This window comes from Lepidochelys kempii, chromosome 1 (assembly GCF_965140265.1).
Source record: "Lepidochelys kempii isolate rLepKem1 chromosome 1, rLepKem1.hap2, whole genome shotgun sequence".
NCBI lineage: Eukaryota > Metazoa > Chordata > Testudines > Cheloniidae > Lepidochelys > Lepidochelys kempii.
In genome coordinates this window covers 87,211,186-87,233,379 of record NC_133256.1, presented here as the reverse complement: position 1 = coordinate 87,233,379, position 22,194 = coordinate 87,211,186, and the positions used below count along the sequence as shown (strand labels likewise).

The window sequence follows — 22,194 nt, the reverse complement described above, 5'->3', positions numbered from 1 at the left end:
AACCCATTCCAGTGCTTTACCACCCTCCTAGTGAAAAAGGTTTTCCTAAAATCCAACCTAAACCTCCCCCACTTAAACTTGAGACCATTACTCTTTATTCTGTCATCTGGTACCACTGAGAACAATCTATATCCATCCTCTTTGGAACCCCCCTTCAGGTAGTTGAAAGCAGCTATCAAATCCCCCCTCACTCTTCTTTTCTGCAGACTAAATAATCCCAGTTCCCTCAGCATCTCCTCATAAGTCATGTGCTCCAGCCCCCTAATCATTTTTGTTGCCCGCCGCAGGACTCGTTCCAATTTTTCCACATCCTTCTTGTAGTGTGGGGCCCAAAACTGGACACAGTACTTCATATGAGGCCTCACCAATGTCGAATAGAGGGGATTGATCACGTCCCTTGATCTGCTGGCAATGCCCTTACTTATACAGCCCAAAATTCTGTTATCCTTCTTGGCAACAAGGGCACACTGCTGACTCATATCCAGCTTCTCGTCCACTGTAATCCCTAGGTCCTTTTCTGCAGAACTGCTGCTTAGCCTTTCAGTCTCTAGTCTGTAGCAGTGCATGGGATTCTTCTGTCCTAAGTGCAGGACTCTGCACTTGTCCTTGTTGAACCTCATCAGATTTCTTTTGGCCCAATCCTCTAATTGGTCTAGGTTCCTCTGTATCCTATCCCTCCCCTCCAGCATATCTACCATTCCTCCCAGTTTAGTGTCATCTGCAAACTTGCTGGAGGTGCAGTCCACGTCATCCTCCAGATCATTAATGATAATCAATGGAAGTGTTGCTTGTGTATAGAATGAAGGACTGGATCATAGGCAGTCTGATAAGTATTTTAAGGTTACATTTCATTTTCATGCATTTCAAAACGTATGGGTTGTGCCCAGGACTGGAACTAGAGGCTAGTGTTTTCAAAGTGTCCTACAACACTGTGGCACTCAACTCCCATTGACTTTGAAAATCCATTCAGAAGAACCAAAATGCCACCAGAAAGCCTGGTGTTATTTCAAATGGAACACTTATAACCATAGTGAAAGAGCTGGTGTTAGGTGACTACTTATTGGCTGGTTATAACATATAACAGAAGATAATCAAAGAAAAATAAATACAGCTAGAGTCACTGGAAGAATAAAGTAACAAATGTGTTTTTATTTAAATTATAACAAAATATAGTGTCATCAACTGAAAGTCTAGAGGAAACAGGGGTTAATCTTCTGGTGAAATTTTGGCCCCATTGAAAGCAAATGAGTGTTTTGCTAGTGACTGCAATTAGCTGAGGATTTCACCTGCCAGTGTGGCATGGCTGCTTTGCATCACACTGCTTGTGTAATCTGGCTTTAACACCCTTTTTACTGGGTATCATTTAATTATAAGGGTGGAGAGGCTTAGAGTCAATGAAGCAGCTCTTATACTACTTGCCTCTGATGCCAGTGCAACGGGGCGGGAAAAGAGCTGTCTGGAACAAAGGGGACATTGTTAGGATGCTTCTTGGAGCCAATTACAGCAAGTGTGAATTATAGAAGCCCCCAAGATGTAACCTGCCCTTTGCTTTAAGGTTTGAGCCACCTTTGTACACCATCTGCTGACTTGTGTTCTCAGCAGATTCCGGAGGTTTGGACCCATAATATTCAAATATGCCAAAGCTCATTCCGGCAACTGCAGGGAAAGTGGGGGTGAGAAATAATATCAAACAATGAGAGGAAAGAATGCCACAGATTATAAAGGACTGTAAAAGATTCATTCACATCAGCATTATAATCCTTAGGCAAAAAGATCCTCTCAGAGTTGCATGGCAAATCTTGACTCTGATATTATGCTCTTCCTACATCATGTAGAACTGGGAGTTCTCCATCTGTGAGTGGAAAAGAGCAGCAAAATATCAGTTTTAAATTCACTATAGAGTTTTAAAAGGACAAAATTGGTTTAAATGAAGGAAATGCTAGTAGAATTTACTCTCACAACAAAGAAAATAAAATATAATCACCTCTATAGGCAGCATGTTCACTTTTACGCACAAAAAGAACCATTTGACTTTCTCCATATCCAAAAAAGTTATTTACAGCTGCTGCTTCATGTTTTATTAATAGACTAAGGAGCTAAAGTTTATTTAGGAGTTATGACAGTGAAGGATGTGTAGTAAATGAATTATTTCCTTTTCCGAAGTTGTGCAAGTCATTTTTAATATTAGAAGTGACTCCAACAGCAAATGTTATCTAGGCAAGTGAAAAAGTTTATCTGAGCCCAGTGACATCACATGTCTCAAGAGACAGCGGGTAGTCCTGCTATCTTGGATTACATCCTTCTCCTCAGATGACAGGTCTTTCCCTTAGTCCACCACGTGTTCACCTGGTGGCAATCAGTGCATGTCACCCACCAATGGATGGCTACTCTGTCTTTACTCATCCAGCCACATCTAGGTTCTTAAAAGGATTACTTAGAACCCTTCCACTGGTAACAAAGTGAACCCCTCCCTGGGACCTTAATTTTGTAATTTTGATATGCATCAAGACATCCTTCGAACCACTAGCTAGTTGTCCAATGTTTCACCTGACAGTGAAGGTCTCCTTTCTCATTGCCATCACTTCAGCCACACAGGTGGGTGTACTTGGGGCCCTAATGGAGGACCCTGCATATACAATAGTGCATAAAAACAAAGTCTTGCTATGACTTCACCTGAAATTCATCCCGTAGGTAGTTTCAGAATTTAACAATAATCAGACTACCCATTTAAATGTACTTTTCTGAAGCTGCATGCTTCCAGAAAAGAAAAGAGGCTTCATTCCCTTGATGTCAGACAAGCATTGGCATTTTACCTAGAGAAAACAAAATAGATCAGAAACACAACACTCACCTGCTTGTTGCCATAGCAGAATGAGTCCGAGGACAACCTATTTCCTTTCAGAGAATCTCTAAGTGGATCTCTGGCTGTATCCAACTTTGTCAGTTGGCATATCTTCCTCCCTCGCACAGGGTAAAGGCTCACTCTACAAGAGTGCAAGCAGACTCAGTAGCATCACTTAAAGAGGTATCCCTGCTTGATATTTGTAAGGCAGCAATATGGAATTTCATCCACACATTTCTGAGACATTATGCCTTGGTCCAAGCTTCCTCCACTGATGCATCCTTTTGGAGAGCGGTTCTACAAGCAGCTATACCACCTGCATCCTAGTAGCCTTCTCCTCCTCTCTGAGTACTGCTTATCAGTCACATACAGTGGAATACACATAGGGACCAGCAGTCAAAGAAGAAAGTGAAGTTACTTACTTTGTAACTGGAGTTCCTTGAGATGCATGGTCCCTATCTGTATTCTATCACCCACCACCCACCCTCCTTCCACTCTGTTTTGGATCATGTCGGATCATGTCTGATTCATGGTAAGAGAAGGAACTGAAGAGGCGGTTGGTGTAGTGCATGAGAAGAGCAAGGGCACAGGTGTGGATAAATAGACACTACTTACAAGAATTCTTTGGTCTCAGGTGAATGGCATGCATGCGCATCCCTCAGAAGAAAACGGATAGGGACCATACATCTCTAAGGGTATGTCTACACTACGAAATTAGGTCAAATTTATAGAAGTAGAATTTTTAGAAAGTGATTTTATACAGTCAATTGTGTGTGTGCCCCACTAGAGAGCATTAAGACCATTAAGTCGGCGGAGTGCGTCCACAGTACCGAGGCTAGCGTCGACTTCTGGAGCATTGCACTCTGGGTAGCTATCCCACAGTTTCTGCAGTCTCCGCCACCCATTGGAATTCTGGGTTGAGATCCCAATGCCTGATGGGGCAAAAAACATTGTCACGAGTGGTTCTGGGTACATGTCATTAGGCCCTCATTCCCTCCCTCCCTCCGTGAAAGCAACAGCAGACAATCGTTTCTTGCCTTTTTTCATGGGTTACCCGTCAGATGCCATACCACGGCAAGCATGGAGCCTGCTCAGCTCACCATCACTGTATGTCTCCTGGGTGCTGGCAGACGTGGGACTGCATTTCTACACAGCAGCAGCTCATTGTCTTTTGGCAGCAGATAGTGCAGTACCACTAGTAGCTGTCCTTGTCATCTCCTGGGTGCTCTTGGCCGGCCTTGGTCAGGTCGGTCAGGGCGCCTTGGCAGACATGGGTGCTCCTGGCAGATCTCAGTGAGGTCTGTTAGGGGCAACTGGGCAGACATGGGTGCTCCTAGCAGACCTTGGTAAGATCTGTCAGGGGCTCCTGCACATAAATGGGAGTGACTCAGGTCATTCTCTTCTTTAAGTTTTGTCTAATGGAGATTCAGTCCTGCCTGGAAAACTGGCAGAGGGATAGCTCAGTGGTTTGAGCATTGGCCTGCTAAACCCAGGGTTGTGAGCTCAATCCTTGAGGGGGCCATTCTGCTTCAGGCTGCTTTCCCAGCCAGCAGCACTGTCTGCTGCCAGCCTACCCCTTGCTCCTCCCTCCATGAAAGCAACAGCCAACAATTGTTTCATGCCTTTTTCCGTGCAGGCGCCATATTGCTGTCAGCATCGTCATCCACCCACTGCTTCTGCTGCCACTCTGCTCTCCTGCTCATGCCATACCACAGCAAGCATGGAGCCCACTCAGATCACCACGGCAGTTGTGACCGCTCTAAACACCACACACATTATCATGCAGTATATGCAGAACCAGAACCTGCAAAAGCAAGCAAGTAGGCGATGGCAGTGCGGTGAGGAGAGTGATGAAGACATGGACACAGACTTCTCTCAAAGTACGGGCCCCAGCAATTTGGCCATCCTGGTGGCAATGGGGCAGGCTCATGATGTGGAATGCCTGTTCTGAGCCCAGGAAACAAGCACAGACTGGTGGGACCGCATACTGTTGCAGGTCTGGGACGATTCCCAATGGATGCGAAACTTTTATATGCATAAGGGCACTTTCATAGAACTTTGTGACTTGCTTTCCCCTGCCCCGAAGCACAAGAATACCAAGATGACAGCAGCCCTCACAGTTCACAAGCGAGTGGCAATAGCCCTGTGGAAGCTTGCAACTCCAGACAGGTACTGGTCAGTCAGGAATCAATTTGGAGTGGGCAAATCTACTGTGGGGGCTCCTGTGATGCAAGTAGTCGGCGCGATCACTGAGCTGCTGCTACCAAGGGTAGTGACTCTGGGAAATGTGCAGGTCACAGTGAATGGCTTTGCTGCAATGGGATTCCCTATCTGTGGTGGGGTGATAGACGGAACCCATATCCCTATCTTGGGACCGGAGCACCAAGACTTCCAGGACATAAACTGAAAAGGGTACTTTTCAATGGTGCTGCAAGCACTGGTGGATCACAAGGGACATTTCACCAACATCAACGTGGGATGGCCAGGAAAGGTACATGACGCTCACATCTTTAGGAACTCTGTTCTGTGGGAACGGCTGCAGCAAGGGACTTTCTTTCCAGACCAGAAAATAACCATTGGGGATGTTGAAATGCCTATAGTTATCCTTGGGGACCCAGCCTACCCCTTGCTCCCATGGCTCATGAAGCCGTACACAGGCAGCCTGGACAGTAGTCAGGAGCTGTTCAACTTTAGGCTGAGCAAGTGCAGAAATGTGGTAGAATGTGCATTTGGACGTTTAAAAGCATGCTGGCACAGTTTGCTGACTCGGTTAGATCTCAGCGAACCCAGTATTCCCATTGTTATTACTGCTTGCTGTGTGCTTCACAATATCTGTGAGAGTAAGGGCGAGACGTTTATGGCAGGGTGGGAGGTTGAGGCAAATTGCTTGGCCACTGAGTACGCGCAGCCAGACACCAGGGCGGTTAGAAGAGCACAGTAGGGTGTGCTGCGCATCATAGAAGTTTTGAAAACCAGTTTCATGGCTGACCAGGCTACGGTGTGAAAGTTCTGTTTGTTTCTTGATGAAAACCCGCCCCTTTGGTTCACTCTACTTCCCTGTAAGCCAACCGCCCTGCCCTCCCCACTTCGATCACCGCTTGCAGAGGCAATAAAGTCATCGTTGTTTCAAATTCATGCATTCTTTATTAATTCGTCACACAAATGGGGGGATAACTGCCAAGGTTGCCCAGGAGGAGTAGGGGAGGAGGGAAGTACCGGGTGGAGTGGAGGAGGATGCGGGGACAGAAGGACAAGGCCACACTGAACTTCAAAACTTAATGAATGCCAGCTTTCTGTTGCTTGGGCAGTCCTCTGGGGTGGAGTGGTTGGGTGCCCAGAGGCCCCCCCACCGCGTTCTTGGGAGTCTGGTGAGGAGGCTATGGAACTTGGGGAGGAGGGTGGTTGGTTACATAGGGGCTGCAGCGGCGGTGTGTGCTCCTGCTGCCTTTCCTGCACCTCAACCATACGCCAGAGCACATCAGTTTGATCCTCCAGTAGCCTCAGCATTGTATCCTGCCGCCTCTCCTCACTGTGCTGCCACCTCTCCTCTTGCTCATAACTCCTCTCCTCTCAGTCATCCCTCCTGTCTTTGCGTTCAGTTTGTGTTTTCCTGGATTCTGACATTGTCTCCCTCCACGCATTGTGCTGGACTCTTTCAGCATGGGAGGCCTGCATGATATCAGAGAACATTTCATTGCAAGTGCATTTTTTTCAGCTTCTAATCTTTGATAGCCTCTGGGACAGAGATGATAGGGAAATCATTGAAACATTTGCAGCTGCAGGAGGGAAAAAAAGGGAGATTAGTCTTTAAAAAGACACATTTTAGAGAACAATGGGTAGACTCTTTCACGGTGAACCAAGCTGTTAACATTACATAGCACGAGTGCTTTTTTTACAGGTGGCATTTTGCCTCTTATATCGAGGGCCTGCCGGTATGGTGTGAGAGATCACACAGGCAGGGCTGGCAGACAACAGAATTCGGCTTGCAGGCAGACATGGTAGGCCACAGTCTTTTGGCTTCTTTAACCTTCCTAACTTGTGGGAATGGTTTCAAATAGCAGCACCCTCATTTCCCATACCAAGCATCCGTTGGGTTAGCCCTTTAAAATGGGTTGGCCATTTAAAAGTAGGGGCTGAGGTTTTTGGGTTAACGTGCAGCACAAACGCAACTAGTCCCGCCCCTCCCCCCCAATTCTCTGCGATTATCGCTTCACCCCTCCCCCCACGCGTGGCTAACAGCGGGGATGATTTCAGTTCAGCCACAAGCAAACAGCCCAGCAGGAATGGCCACCTCTGAATGTCCCCTTAATAAAATTCCCCTATTTCAACCAGGTGACCATTAATGATATCACTCTCCTGAGGATAACACAGTGCGATAAAGAATGGATGTTGTGTGAATGCCAGCATGCTCCGGGACCATACGCTTCAATGCTTTGTTCTTCAATGATTCCAGACTACGTGCTGCTGGCCTGGCATGGTAAAGTGTCCTACCATGGAGGACGGAATAAGGCTGCCCTCCCCAGAAACCTTTTGCAAAGGCTTTGGGAGTACATCCAGGAGAGCTTCATTGAGATGTCCCTGGAGGATTTCTGCTCGATCCCCAGACACGTTAACAGACTTTTCCAGTAGCTGTACTGGCCGCGAATGCATCCCAAGTCTTCAGGGCAAATTAATCATTAAACACGCTTGCTTTTAAACCTTGTATTATATTTACAAAGGTATACTCACCAGAGGTCCCTTCTCTGCCTTCAGGGTCCGGGAGCCCACCTTCGGTGGGTTGGGAGAGTACTACATCCAGGGTGAAAAACAGTTCCTGGCTGTCGGGGAAAATAGTTTCTCCACTTGCTTGCTGTGCTTCAACCTCCTCCTCCTCACCATCTTCCTTGTCCCCAGAATCTGCATCCCTGTTGCGTGAGAGTCCATTGACGGAGTCCACGCACAGGGCTGGGGTAGTTTAGGGGCACCTCCTAGAATGGCATGCAGCTCATCATAGAAGCGGCATGTTTGGGGCTCTGACCCAGAGCGGCCTTTTGCATCTCTGGTTCTTTGGTAAGCTTGCCTGAGCTCCTTAAGTTTCATGTAGCACTGCTATGGGTTCCTGTTATAGCCTCTGTCCTTCATGCTCTTGGAGATTTTTTCAAATATTTTGGCATTTTGTCTTTTCGAACAGAGATATGATAGCACAGATTCGTCTCCCCACACAGCGATCAGATCCAGTACCTCCCGTTTGGTCCATGCTGGAGCTCTTTTGCGATTCTGGGACTGCATGGTCATCTCTGCTGAAGAGCTCTGCATGGTCACCTGTGCTGATCAGCTCTCCACGCTTGTCAAACAGGAAATGAAATTCAAATGTTCGTGGGGCTTTTCCTGTCTACCTGGCCAGTGCGTCTGAGTTGAGAGTGATGTCCAGAGTGGTCACAATGGAACATTCTGGGATAGCTCCCAGAGGCCAATACCGTCGAATTGCATACACAATACCCTAAATTGGACCCAGCAAGGTTGATTTCAGTGTTAATCCACTCGTCCGGGAGGAGTACAGAAACCGGTTTTAAGAGCCCTTAAAGGCGGGAAAAAATGACTTCCTAGTGTGGATGGGTGCAGGGCTAAACCGATCTAATGCAGCTAAATCCAACCTAAACTCGTAGTGTAGACCAGGGCTAAGAACTCCAGTTACAGAGGTAAGTAATTTCCCTTTCCTCATCGGAAATGTAGAAAAAGGGAGCACTTGAGAGCCCACCAATACAATCTGATCCCGTACACTGCAGACAAACCAATGGCTTGGTTGCAAATATGGTAAGAGGCAGTATTTAGCTCAAGCATTCTATATGCAGATTAATGGCTGGTTAAGTGCATATTGATAGGTGTGGATGAACTGTGAATAATGGGAGATTCTTCTACATTTCCATTGAGACAGTAAATGCACCAGAGGAGCCATTATCACCATTAACTGAAGAACCAGTTATTTCAGTGATAGATTTCCCTCTCCCTTGTTGTGCTCTCTTGTGTTTTTAAACATTGTAATTAAAAAAATATACAAACAATAGACAAATATCTATAGCAAAGTAATGTTACAGGGTCCAACATAACTTTGAGTCTCATTCCCAAGTTTGGATCCAATATCCCTCAATTTGACAAAGTTCTTGGAAGTATTTTGGAGGTGGTGCACTCATGTTTTGGATGAGAGTGAGTGCAAAGGATTGATATTGTTTTCTAAGGACTTCTACCTACCCTTCAAAGGAGAAACTTCCAATCTCTGTGAAATTGGAGTGAGGGTACCATTAAGTAACACAGAATTAAGAGGGAAATAGAGAATGCCAGGTGAACTTCTGCCATATTTTGATTATATTGAAATTTACAAATCATGCAATTCAGAGTCAAGTAATTTTTTTCTTAAACTTATATGAAATGCCTAAATCTAGCAGGGTCAATGTGCAATGTCACATACAAGATATGATATAACAAAGAATGATTCACAACAACTGGATAAAGAATGAAACACAAGGCCTTAATTCTGGATATCCCTGTTTTCATGGATTGAAGTTGGATCTCTACAGGTATTATAATTTACATATTTATGTGTACATATAATAATGCAGAGAATTCTCTGGCCCTGGAAAAAAATACACAGAAAGTATGTATGGTAAGAAAGATATTGTGTGCTTATTTGTAATATGGAGAAGTCAGGGGAGGCAAGTTGTATGGGCTCCAGCAATATTCAGGGCCCGGGGCCCAGTTCCACCAATGTTTGGGGCCAGGTCTCTCCCCCAGCCCTGCCTGCTCCCCCGCCCCGCACCTCCTCCGAGTGTGTCCCGGCCCCACTTGCTGCCCCCGTGCACCTCCCCCAGGCCCCTGGAGCATCCCTGCCTCTCCCCTGAAGCTCCATGCTGCCTCCGCTCTTCTGGCTCCGGGCATCAACTGCCACCACAGGGTCCTAGTGCTCCCCTTCCACTAGTGACAGGGCAGGCTGACCCTGCCCCTGCCCTTCTGCCTCGAACCCTTCACTTTTCCGACAGGACACTCCACCAGCACAGGGGGCCCCCCAGCCCACAGTCACCTCTCCTGCCCCACACTGGGCAAGGGGCAGCCCCATCCCTCACCCCCAGTGAGGCTACAGTGAGGGGCAGCAGCAGGGGAGGGGGCACACACATGATGGCAGCATCCCCACCCCCCGCACCCACCACAGAGGAGGCAAGGGGTTTTCTGGACCTGAGAGGGGCCTTAGGAGCACATGCAGTGACAGTGGTTCGGGGTGAGTGTGCTGCTGGAGGAGAGAGGGGGGGAAATAAGGATAAGTGCAGGGTCCTGCACTTAGGACGGAAGAACCCAATGCACAGCTACAGACTAGGGATCGAATGGCTAGGCAGCAGTTCTGCGGAAAAGGACCTAGGGGTGACAGTGGACGAGAAGCTGGATATGAGTCAGCAGTGTGCCCTTGTTGCCAAGAAGGCCAATGGCATTTTGGGATGTATAAGTAGGGGCATAGCGAGCAGATCGAGGGATGTGATCATCCCCCTCTATTCGACATTGGTGAGGCCTCATCTGGAGTACTGTGTCCAGTTTTGGGACCCACACTACAAGAAGGATGTGGAAAAATTGGAAAGAGTCCAGCAAAGGGCAACAAAAATGATTAGGGGTCTGGAACACATGACTTATGAGGAGAGGCTGAGGGAACTGGGATTGTTTAGTCTGCAGAAGAGAAGAATGAGGGGGGATTTGATAGCTGCTTTCAACTACCTGAGAGGTGGTTCCAGAGAGGATGGTTCTAGACTATTCTCAGTGGTAGAAGAGGACAGGACAAGGAGTAATGGTCTCAAGTTGCAGTGGGGGAGGTTTAGGTTGGATATTAGGAAAAACTTTTTCACTAGGAGGGTGGTGAAACACTGGAATGCGTTACCTAGGGAGGTGGTAGAATCTCCTTCCTTAGAAGTTTTTAAGGTCAGGCTTGACAAAGCCCTGGCTGGGATGATTTAATTGGGGATGGGTCCTGCTTTGAGCAGGGGGTTGGACTACATGACCTCCTGAGGTCCCTTCCAACCCTGATATTCTATGATTCTATGAAAGGGGAACCCTCACCCGGAGCTCACTGCTGCTGGTGGGGAGAGGGCTGAGGGGAGTCCTCCTCTCTGGTTCCACACCCACGGAAGCCTGCCTGCACCCCAAACTCATCCCCAGCTCTGCTCCACCCCAGAGCCTGCACCCCCAGCCAGAGCCCTCACCCCCCCACACACACTCCCCAACCCTCTGTCCTAGCCCTGAGCCTCTCCAAAACCCCAAACTCCTCATCCCCAGCCCCAGCCAGAGCCCTCATCCTCCTGCACCCTAACCCTGTGCCCCAGTCCTGAGCCCCATCCTCCATCATGAACCCCTCATCCCTATCCCCACCCCACAGCCCTCACCCCACACCCCAAACCCTTCATCCCCAGCCCCACAGCCCTCACCCCTGCACTCCCTCCCTCCGCACACTGTCCCACCCCCAAACTCCCTCCCAGAGCCTGCACCCCCTTCCTCCAGACCCCCTCCCATCCCCAAACTCTGTCCCAGAGCCTGTACCCCCACCCCTTCCCACACATCCTCTTCTGCCCCCAAACTCCCTCCCAGAGCCTGCACCCCTCACCCCCTCTTGCATCCCACCCCTTGCCCCAGCCCAGAGCCCGCACCCAAACTCCATCCCAGAGCCTGCACCCCCACTCCCTCCTGCACCCCTACCCACTGCCCAGCACGGAGCCTCCTCCTACACTCAAACTCCATCCCAGAGCCTGCACCCCAGGCTCTTTCCCCCACCCAAACTCCTTCCCAGAGCCCAATCTCTCACCTCTTCTGCACCCAAACTCCCTCCCAGAGCCTGCACCCTGCAAGCCTCCTGCACCCCTATCCCCTGCCCCAGCCCAGGGCCTACACCCCAAACCTCCTCCTGCCACCCAAACTCCCTCCCAGAGCCTTAGGCAGGTGGGGGTGGCAGAGTTTAGGGGGCGGGTTCTGGGCACCACAAAAATTTCTACAAACCTGCCACTCTTGGGAGAAGATACTGTACTTTGTGAAAAGGTAAAGAACAATGAGTGCCATAAAACCTTTAGGTCCTTTGGGAAATAAATGAGGCTGACAGTTGTGGATATTTTAGTGCAGCTTCACAAACTTTAGAACAGTGAAAGTGATTGATAAGGTGAATGTTTGAAGAGCAGCCCTGTTTAGGGAGAACATCTCTCAATTACATTTTGCAATTAGGTACTTTAAAAATTAAGTTTCCTTGGACTGGTAATTTTTTCTTGCAAAGCAATCGATTTTGTCCTTTCTTATTTAGACCTTTTGTTAGCTTCAATTATATAATTTAAAATTAGGTGTACAGATGCTGTCCTGTGGTTGGAGCTATATGGTCAGATATTTGCAACTGCATGGAGTCCCACTGAAGACCCAATGGACTTCTGTATGGACGTGGGAGTTCATCGACATATACCCGAGTGCAGGATCACTAGTCACATTAGTTGTAATTATTTTCTTTGATTACTAGATAACAGAGACATAAGGAAATACTTGAATTTCACTGCAATGAATACATTATTAGACCTTGTCCGCACATAAGTTCAGGGGTCTGTCCATGCAGAAGCAGTTGCAGGATCAAGACCTTAGTTAATAAAAATCACTTACCAGGTATTAAATCTTAAAGGTTTTTTGGGAAAAAAAGTCAATGGCAATATTTTTATAAAGCCAGCTGACACGCCTGAACTGGCCCATTAATTTTAGAAGCGGGAGAGACTACAAAAAAGTTCCATGATTACTCTGCCAAATTTTTAAATTAATGTGGTTTATTTCTGTGAACATTTTTTATTTGTTTTACTGTCTTGAACAACCAAAAAGCAAACGTTAATACTAGGCACAAGTATTCATACCCGGAGTGCAAATCAGAAAGAATATCATTTAACTTTTTTGACCAGTCATAACTAGCCAAGAACCCCAGTATATTCACAGAAAACCATTTGCAATCAATCTGGTGATTTAAATAAGATTCTCAAAATGTTTGTCAAATGTTGTCAAGTAAGACATACATTTGAATAAACTGAGATCAGCTTGTGGATATCTGTAAGCAGAAAAAAGGATTAAAGTCTATTGAATACATTATTTGTGATGAATTATTTCTTATCTCTAATCATTCTGAAATGTTTTTTTTTTTTAAAATAACAGTATTTTATACATAGGGAATGAAATAATGAAGAACTAATTATGCTGAACCTAAAATTAATGTACACTTACAACTGGACAAGATTCTGATAATCCTAGTCACATAGAATAGTATTTGACTCCACAAATAGCCCTTACAAAGTCAACAAGACTACTCATAGAGTAATGCAATACTCAGCATGAATAAGGATGTCAGAATCTGGCTGATAACAATTCTGGGACATACAATCCTTGCATTCTTCCACATAATAAACAGTTATTAATAATTACTTGTTTAGAACCCCAAAGTAAATATTATCTCAATATTAGCTTGATTTCAAGAAGGAAAAAGAGTCGTTTTTTGTAAACACGTTGTTTCATGCCAAAAATAATACAACACCATGTGCATTAATACCAATATATTATCCTAACATCTGGAAAACAGTCAATTAAAATCAAGCTGAAACTCCCTCCACTAGAGAAGAGGGGGGATTTTTAAAGTGCACTCGCTGCAATCACTCTATGACCATAAACACCAATGTACCATAAACATTTTTTGCTGCACACACACATACACACACACACCCCTCGCAACTATTTAACCTACCACATTGCATGAACTGGAGTAAAGATCTAATGTGCAGCTTTACATTTTTATAAATCCTTCATATCATTATCACAGGCATTTTGTTCCAGAGGAAGATAAGCTTTTCCCTTGTCTTATGATAGCTACTGTTGGGTGGAAAACAAGGATTTGTGCATTTGGTTCGGGGGTATTTTCAGCATTTAAAATACATATCAAAAAGATCTTACATTTACTGTATGTCTGCAAACAGAAAAAGCTGCAGGAGCTGTGGTAGAGATTTATTGTCTTGCAGAATCAGCCATTAATAGATCTTAAGTGATCTACAGAAGATTTAGCTGGATTTTATTTTCAGAAGGTTCAATTAGAACAGGAAAAGAGGAGGTGAGACAAATTGCAGGAGGAGGTGGAGCTGAGCTGTCCCAAGGTGGAGCTGTATCTTGTGTTAAATGACACTGGCAGATTAAAGCTCTCTGATGGGGAAGGGGAAGGGCTTAAAGGCTGAGCCAAAAGCCAAGAAGTCTTTTTATTTACGCCTACCTCCCAGCCCCTGGCAATCTGACTAATAACAAACTGAGGTAACAAGAAAGACTAGAAAGAAGAGAGAGAACACAGAAGCAGAAGCAGCTTGGATCTAAAAATCTAACAAACCAAGAGGGGTCAGTTTAAGCTCTGCTGAACATCTTGTTTATTTACTGCATCCAAAAGCTTGCAAATGGTTAACTATATGCAGAAAAGTCAGCATAGATGGGAAGTATGCTGTGAATTTTAATTGAGGAAAAGGGACAACTGCTTTCAGGATGGTATACAGTGCACTCTGCCTGAGAGATTTTATGTATTATTTTTTTTCCCAGTGAAATGCTCTGTACTTTGTTTTCTGACACGGACTTTTAACTTTAGGCAGCTGGAGCTGTATAAAAGCTTGCAGCAAACTGAAAATTTGGAAGAAAGTGTACATTTTTTATAAAGAGAACCTGAATTGCATTTGAACATCTACTCCAATTGTGCATTATTGATCGTGTCAGGGAGTGTTGCTTCTGTACAGGTAAGAAAGCTTCCAGTTAGCTAATTATCTCAAGTGAATTTCCTCACTTTTTCTCTGGGTCTTTCACACCAATTGATTTTATTTTTCTGTATTACTTTGGTTAACTTTACAGTTAAATGATAGAAATCTGTATAGATTTACCCACTGATATTTCAAGCACTGTTCCGGGTACGTTTTTCACTGAACAGTTTTCAATACATGTAGTCGCTCAGCTGGCAAAGAGAGAGTAGTTTTAGACTGTAGCATGGATTAAAGAAGTGTTTTTCTGAAGTATGACGTTACTCTTAAAATACATCATCCAACTGTGCTTATATCCAGAATTAACAAGAAGGCTTGAATGGTTTTATATACTGCACATTCCCCTTTCTTTACCGGAGGCTTTGGAGTACTTCCCTATTCACTTTACACATATTTGTATGAAGAGTAAGATCAAATAAAAAAGACTTTTTTTTTTAAAGAAGATTTTATTATTTCACTGCTTCTCAAGCGTATTGCAAATTTGCCTTAAGGGACTCATAACTCACTACTTCTATATATACTGCAAATTTGCCTGGTAGGAAAGACTCTGGAAGTCACAAATCTTTTTTAATAAAAACTGTGAAAAGAACAATTACAGTAAGCAGTTATGAAAACTAAGTTACCACCTGATATTTCTTATAACACTTCACTAAATGAAACAGGATAATAATTAGTCCAGTATTTCAAAATAAAATGTATATTCAATCTTTACTGTGAGTTTTCTCAACACAATGTTAATCATCTGTTACAGTAAAGCATCTGCTATTTTAAAATAAGAGTGGAGCCCATTTAAGGCTAGATTTACTTGCTCCTGTGTGCACAGACTGAACATTTAAAAAGACATGCCAATCAGTTCTCACCCAATACTTACAAAATATGTAGAAGTTCCCAGTGTCTTTCTACTGTGTGCGTGTGTGTGTGAGAGAGAGCAAGAGAGAGAGAGAGAATTTTTGCAATGTTCCCCGCAAAAGTATGCTAATGATTAAAATAGGAATGTGTTCCAATTGGTTACAAATGTTCTTACTTTCATCTTTGAAAAATGATGAGAGGTCTTGGATTTTTTTAAAAAAAATGATTTTTTAAATATGTATTAAAATGCAACATGCATTTCAGATTAATGTATTTTGATTTATTTCACTTGATTTTGCTCTGGGCCCTCATAAAAACTACAATTTAAATACAATGCACAACTATGCTGGTGCCCTGATACAGAAACAAGTTACAGAAAATAAAGGCTACTTAGCAACAAAATTGGTTTGTTATAGGTAACTGTTACCAGAAGCTTCATTTTTCACCTTAGGTTACTGAAAAGAATGCTAGTGAATGAATGAATACAGTTTTCTTGAACACAATATCATGGTGGCATTAATCTGAATCCTTTGGAATAAGATTTCTGCATATTGGGTGTTTCCCAATACTTTATGGAAAACCAGAGGCTCAGACACGATGTAAGTTACATTTAACCAGTTAACTAGAAAACCAGTTAACTAGAATAGACTATGTTCAAGAACTACTCTATGATCCAACAAAAAACATGTTTTGTTTCTACTGAAAAAGATACATGAATCAAATAAGTTTAGTGACAGATTCTGTCACCTTTCCTCATGATGAGAAGCACCTTTATCCACTGAAATCTGTGGGACAACTGTGGAGTAAGATATTACTCAATGTGCACAAACTGGTGCTTACTGATTTATAAGCATTTCAGTAGCATTCACAAGGGTAGTATCTGAGTGCCTCCTGTGAAAGTCCTCTTATCAAGTTGCAAGAGAAGTCTAGATTAGTAGGCTAAATGAAGCCTAAATGAGTAGTCCTGTAAGAATAAGATATGCATCTAAGAATAAGACATGGCTGATGGGATGCCAAAATATATGACCAAATTCTGAGAATGTTCATAAACATAATTACATAGATTCTTGCAACTTCCTCAGAAAGCAGCAATTCTGCGGGTTAATTGTGTGATGACATTCTGCTCTGCAAAGCATGTTTCAATAGCTCACTTAAAAAGATCAAGTGACCTTTATGACACAGATTTCTTCAAGCAATATTGTTCACTTCTGGAAGAAATAGTGCACTGAAGGGGGATTCTTGAATGAAATAATGTGTTTCAAATCAATCTTTTCAGAGTAGGAACCTTTTCTTGTTGGAAATGTGGAAGTATTTCCTTTAATAATAGATTATAAACAGACGTGACTTCATCTAATGCAACAATAAGTATCTTTGCTCTTTGGCAATTAGACAACCTTGCTATGAAAAAAGAAACATGCAGAACCCTCATATGAACAGTAACAAACTAATCTCATCTCAGTGAGAACCATGCCAAAACAGATACTTAATTGAAAATATATAATGTTCACCAGTTTCTGTTCCTGATTTAATAGTTGGACAGTTCTGATGCATTTCTCATGCATCCTAAAGTTTGAGACCAATCATTTGCAAGATAATAGCTTAAATGACACACTGCAGATGATGTCATTCATCATTGCTAATTGTTAATGACAAATCTCTTGCTTTGTGCATTTTAGAATGATATTCATTATTAAGAAGAAAATTTCCTATTCAATATACTGTATATTGCCTACCTATTTCTTTCTATTTGTACTTCACTCTTGTTCTTTTTTTGCTAGTAAACTTAGTTTAGATATTGAATGCACAAATATATTATACATATATGTATAAAACGTGTGTATAATCTCTCTAAAGATATGAATGCGTGGGTAGGGTGTATATGTACATCTACCCACAGCTATATTTAAACTATAAACACAGCACATACATATTTAAACAAAAGGAAAAATCACTAATTGTTCTCAATTTTGGAGGTATTAGGATTGCAGAAGAAGTTCCATTTCAATTTACAGATAAGTTGCAGAAACAGGCAAAGAAAAAGCCCTCCACATGCTGGCTGAATAAACATTTGATAGACAATAGATTGTTGGAACCGAACCGAGATTGTTTTATTATGAAACTTCTGTTCAGTCATGTAGCCTGTTAATATCTATCTCTTGCAAGTTCCTAAAAACTGCAGCACTGCAAGCCCATCATCAAAGGTGAAAATATAATATTTTATATTAACCTTGATGGAAGCAGTTTGGGGCAGTGACCTGTCTTTTTGTTTGCTTGTTTGTTTGCCTACAAAGCACCATGTACGTATATGGCACTCCATAAATAAGAACATAATTTTCATGAGCCCTGCATGCTGTGTTGTTACAACCTAAAAATACTGAAGGGCTTCTGTGTTATGACCTTCATGCTATATTTAATGGTCAGAACTAATCATGTGTTGCATTTCTTAAAGAATCATTAAAATATTTGATAGAATACAATATCTTTTTTTTAAGGATAAGTTTTTTAGGTAAGCTTGGGGTACTTTCAAGTGTTTTTTTTTAAATATGAAATGATACACTCAGTTCATTTTTATTTTACAGAACCTACTGGCAACAATGAAGCTCTGGATTTTTATGTTATGTTCAGTTGTGGTTGCCTCGGATTTACTCCAATCTCAGCCTTCTTTGTCTTCAGCGAGAGGATCTTGTGAGAATCTGTGTTCTTGTGAAGAAAAGGATGATATCTTGATTATAAACTGTGAAGAAAGAGGTATCAAAATGTTATCACAAATAAATGTCCCACCATCACAGCCTTTCCATCTTAACCTGCTGAACAATGGCTTGACCATGTTACATATGAATGATTTTGCTGGCCTCATCAATGCTATCTCACTACACGTTGGATTTAATAATATTGTAGATATTGAGCCTGGAGCTTTTAATGGTCTCAGTCTTCTTAAGCAACTTCATATCAATCACAATTCTTTAGAAATACTTAAAGAGTATACTTTTCAGGGACTGGAAAATCTGGAGTTTCTTCAAGCAGACAACAATTTCATCACCGTGATTGAAGCAAGTGCCTTTAGCAAACTCAACAGACTTAAAGTTCTTATTTTAAATGACAATGCCATTGAGTTTCTCCCTCCTAATATATTTCGCTTTGTGCCATTGACCCACTTAGATCTTCGTGGAAACCAGTTACAGACTCTGCCATATGTAGGCTTTTTAGAGCATATTGGTCGAATACTAGACCTTCAGCTGGAAGACAACAAATGGGCCTGTAATTGTGACTTACTGCAGCTGAAGATATGGCTAGAAAACATGCCTCCCCAGTCTATAATAGGTGATGTTGTGTGCAACAGCCCTCCTATTATCAAAGGGAGCATCCTAAGAAGATTAAAAAAAGAATTGCTCTGTCCCACTAACCCTATAAATGAACTTGAAGATCCTTCAGGGTCCTTGCCCTGGGTAGTAACCACATCTATAAGTGATAGTCACCTACCAGCAAAGGTGATCCCTGTCCTGAAAGCTCCTACCAAGGAACCAGGTTTAGTGCTTCATGCCACAAAGCCAGCTACTCAGCTTCCAGGAATATACTGTCCTGTACCCTGTCACTGCACCAGCCATATCCTGTCAGGAGTTCTAATTCACTGCCAGGAGCGAAATATCGAAAGCTTGTCTGATTTAGGTCCCCCTCCTCCAAATCCTAGAAAGCTTATTCTAGCTGGAAACATTATTCAAACATTGCTGAAATCAGATCTGGTGGACTATGCTAGCCTGGAAATGCTTCACTTGGGAAACAATCGTATTGAAATCCTTGAAGAAGGATCATTAATGAATCTAACAAGATTGCAGAAGCTATATCTAAATGGCAATCATCTTACAAAGTTAAGTCAGAGTCTCTTCCTTGGTCTTCAGCACCTTGAGTATTTGTATCTTGAATACAATGCCATCAAGGAAGTTTTGCCAGGGACATTTAACATGATGATAAAACTTAAGGTGTTATATTTAAACAACAACCTTCTTCAAACTTTACCACCCCATGTTTTCTCAGGGGTGCCACTAGCCAGGCTAAACCTCAAAACAAACCAGTTTACCCATTTGCCTGTGAGCACTGTCTTGGATGAACTGGATTTGCTTGTACAAATTGAACTTGAGGACAACCCTTGGGACTGTACTTGTGATTCAGTTGGGCTGCAGCAGTGGATACAAAAGTTGAGTAAGAACATCGTGATGGGTGACATTTTCTGTAAATCCCCAGGGCACCTAGCAAAAAAAGAATTGAAATCTCTGAACACTGAAGTCTTATGCCCAGGACTAATAAATAGCCAAGCCCTACCAACCCATGCTAGCTTTATAGTTGTGACAACTTCTTCTACAACAACCAATACTGCGATCACTATTCTTCGATCACTTACAGATGCTGTCCCACTTTCTGTTTTAATCCTAGGGCTCCTAATTGTGTTTATTATGCTTGTATTTTGTGCAGCAGGAATAGTTGTCCTTGTTCTGCATCGGCGGAGAAGACACAAAAAGAAACAGGCAGATGAACATATGAGGGACAGTAGCCCAGTTCATCTGCAGTACAGCATGTATGGTCACAAAACAACACACCATACAACTGAGCGGCCAGCACCAACTCTCTATGAGCAACGCATGATCAGCCCCATGGTTCAAGTTTATCGAAGTCCATCCTTCAGCCCCAAACAGACAGAACAACAGGAGGAGGGAAATGAAAAGGATGTGAATGATTCCAAACATCTCTGCAGAAGTCTTCTGGAAAGAGAGAACAATTCTCCTCTCACAGGTTCAAATGTCAAGTACAAATGTACAGACCAATCAGCTGAATTTCTGACCTTTCAAGATGCCAGCTCTTTATACAGAAACATTCTTGAGAAAGAAAGAGAACTCCAGCAGCTAGGAATCACTGAGTATCTAAGAAAAAATATTGTCCAGCTCCAGCCCGACATGGAAGTACATTATCCTGGAACACATGAGGAGCTAAAGTTAATGGAGACACTAATGTACTCCAGACCAAGAAGGGTGTTGCTTGAGCAGACTAAAAATGAGTATTTTGAGCTCAAAGCTAACTTACATGCTGAGCCTGACTACCTGGAAGTCCTGGAACAGCAAACATAAAATGACATTACTTTGGATTGGGACAGAAAATCTGTAATTCTATTTTAAATAAGAACATTGTAAATAAAAGTGCCTTATAATAATGTATCATCCATCAGGACTAAAGCACAGCAGTAATCCTAACAAAAAACTCAGGGATCACTGTGGGAAGCCATGGGGAAGTTTGCAGGCAATATGTCTTACCCCAAGTGAAACATGATCTCTGTGTGATTGAACTGTGGCAGGAAGATTACCATATTCCTTTAGGGGGCCAGGTTAAAAGGCCTGTATGGCACTGCCCATTCTGTACCTAACCTAGGATAAACCTTTTATGTTACTTGTACTTCTTTCTTTTCTCTTAATTTAATTGGACTACTTTTTTAAGTACCTGATTATATAGTTATAAAGGTTAATATGTATTGATTAGGTATTAGTACATACACCACATATGTGAACATTGTCTACAACTGCACTTACCATATCCTTATAATAAATACAAAAGGAAATGAAGCTTTGTCATACTAAATATCAGTTAAAAAGAAAAAAAGAAAAGAAAAAAAAATGAAATATATTTAATTGTATAGGCACCCAATGCCTGCAAATATTTAAGTATCTTTTACATGGGACTTCATTTATCAAATTTTTACAGTATGTGGATGGAAAATATATGTATAAATATAATTACCAACAATTTAAGAGACAACAACAAAACTTTCTGCTGCTTTCCCTATCTGACAGTTTTACTCAAATTTGGACAATCTTCCCTTGTTCTGCTGCTATAAAATGTTGTACATCACTGGTGTTGCAACTCATAAGCCAGGGCAATTTTGAAAGCTACTGAGAATCAACTGTAAATACATCAGTGCACCTAGTGAGTTTGATTTCTTTTATATGATTGGCTCCTGTGGTGGCTTTGAATATTCCTGTCAGAAATAGAGAAATAAGTATGCAATGGCCAGTAACTTTCCTATATGGGAAGGGGGATGGGGTAGGGGGATATTTTGTTGTTGTTTGTATCAATTCTCTACATTTTGCCACACATTAGCAGCAAAAAGGCGCATCTCCTGTTAAGAGGTAAAAGTGGCTTAGTGTGTGGAGCCCTGCAGCTTTATTTTACAGCAAAGTCTAGCTAGATTTATATTAACTATTTATTATGTACAGTTTTGTATTTTTTTTCAGTTCACAACAAGGAATAATTCTTGGGTGCCTTTCAAGCAAATCAAAGAACTGCTCACTATAAACAAAAATGGAATTTATATATATATATATATATATATATATATATAATTTTCTTAAAAATCACTTTTATAAAAAAGAAGGCAGCAGGACCTGCATGCACAAGTTTAGAACTGTTCAGGAATCAAACACGAAGCTTCTCTCTGTTGTCATGTGGACAGAAGCATCTTGTTCACTGTGCAATAAGGCCATTCAGTTTCTGTGCATGACTGACACAGTGCCAAACTGAAAATCTGACCTGCATTTCTCCTCCTTTTAAAACAAATCTTTTGTAAATCAACTACACATGAATATTTTTTTCCTGATTTCCAATTGCACAGCTATTTAAAGGCTGAATCAATTAATAGATTTCTAAATATATAGATTAAAACTA

General features: G+C 42.6%; 1 protein-coding gene across 9 annotated transcripts in view; it reads left to right on the top strand.

The window, feature by feature from the left end:
- Positions 1-21,049, top strand: part of SLITRK6 (SLIT and NTRK like family member 6) — a 117,408-nt gene extending 96,359 nt beyond the window's left edge. For 6 of the 9 annotated variants that reach the window (XM_073347610.1, XM_073347593.1, XM_073347583.1 and 3 more), the window contains 2 exons: positions 14,478-14,622; positions 18,069-21,049. In XM_073347610.1, the coding sequence (XP_073203711.1) occupies positions 18,084-20,606 (2,523 nt within the window). In that variant the 5' untranslated portion in view covers positions 14,478-14,622; positions 18,069-18,083 and the 3' untranslated portion in view covers positions 20,607-21,049. Of the gene's footprint in view, positions 1-12,191; positions 12,324-13,435; positions 14,237-14,477; positions 14,623-16,012; positions 16,089-18,068 lie in introns of those variants that run through there. The other 3 variants (XM_073347621.1, XM_073347631.1, XM_073347553.1) reach the window with 3 other exon arrangements.
- The last annotated feature ends 1,145 nt before the right edge of the window (positions 21,050-22,194 follow it).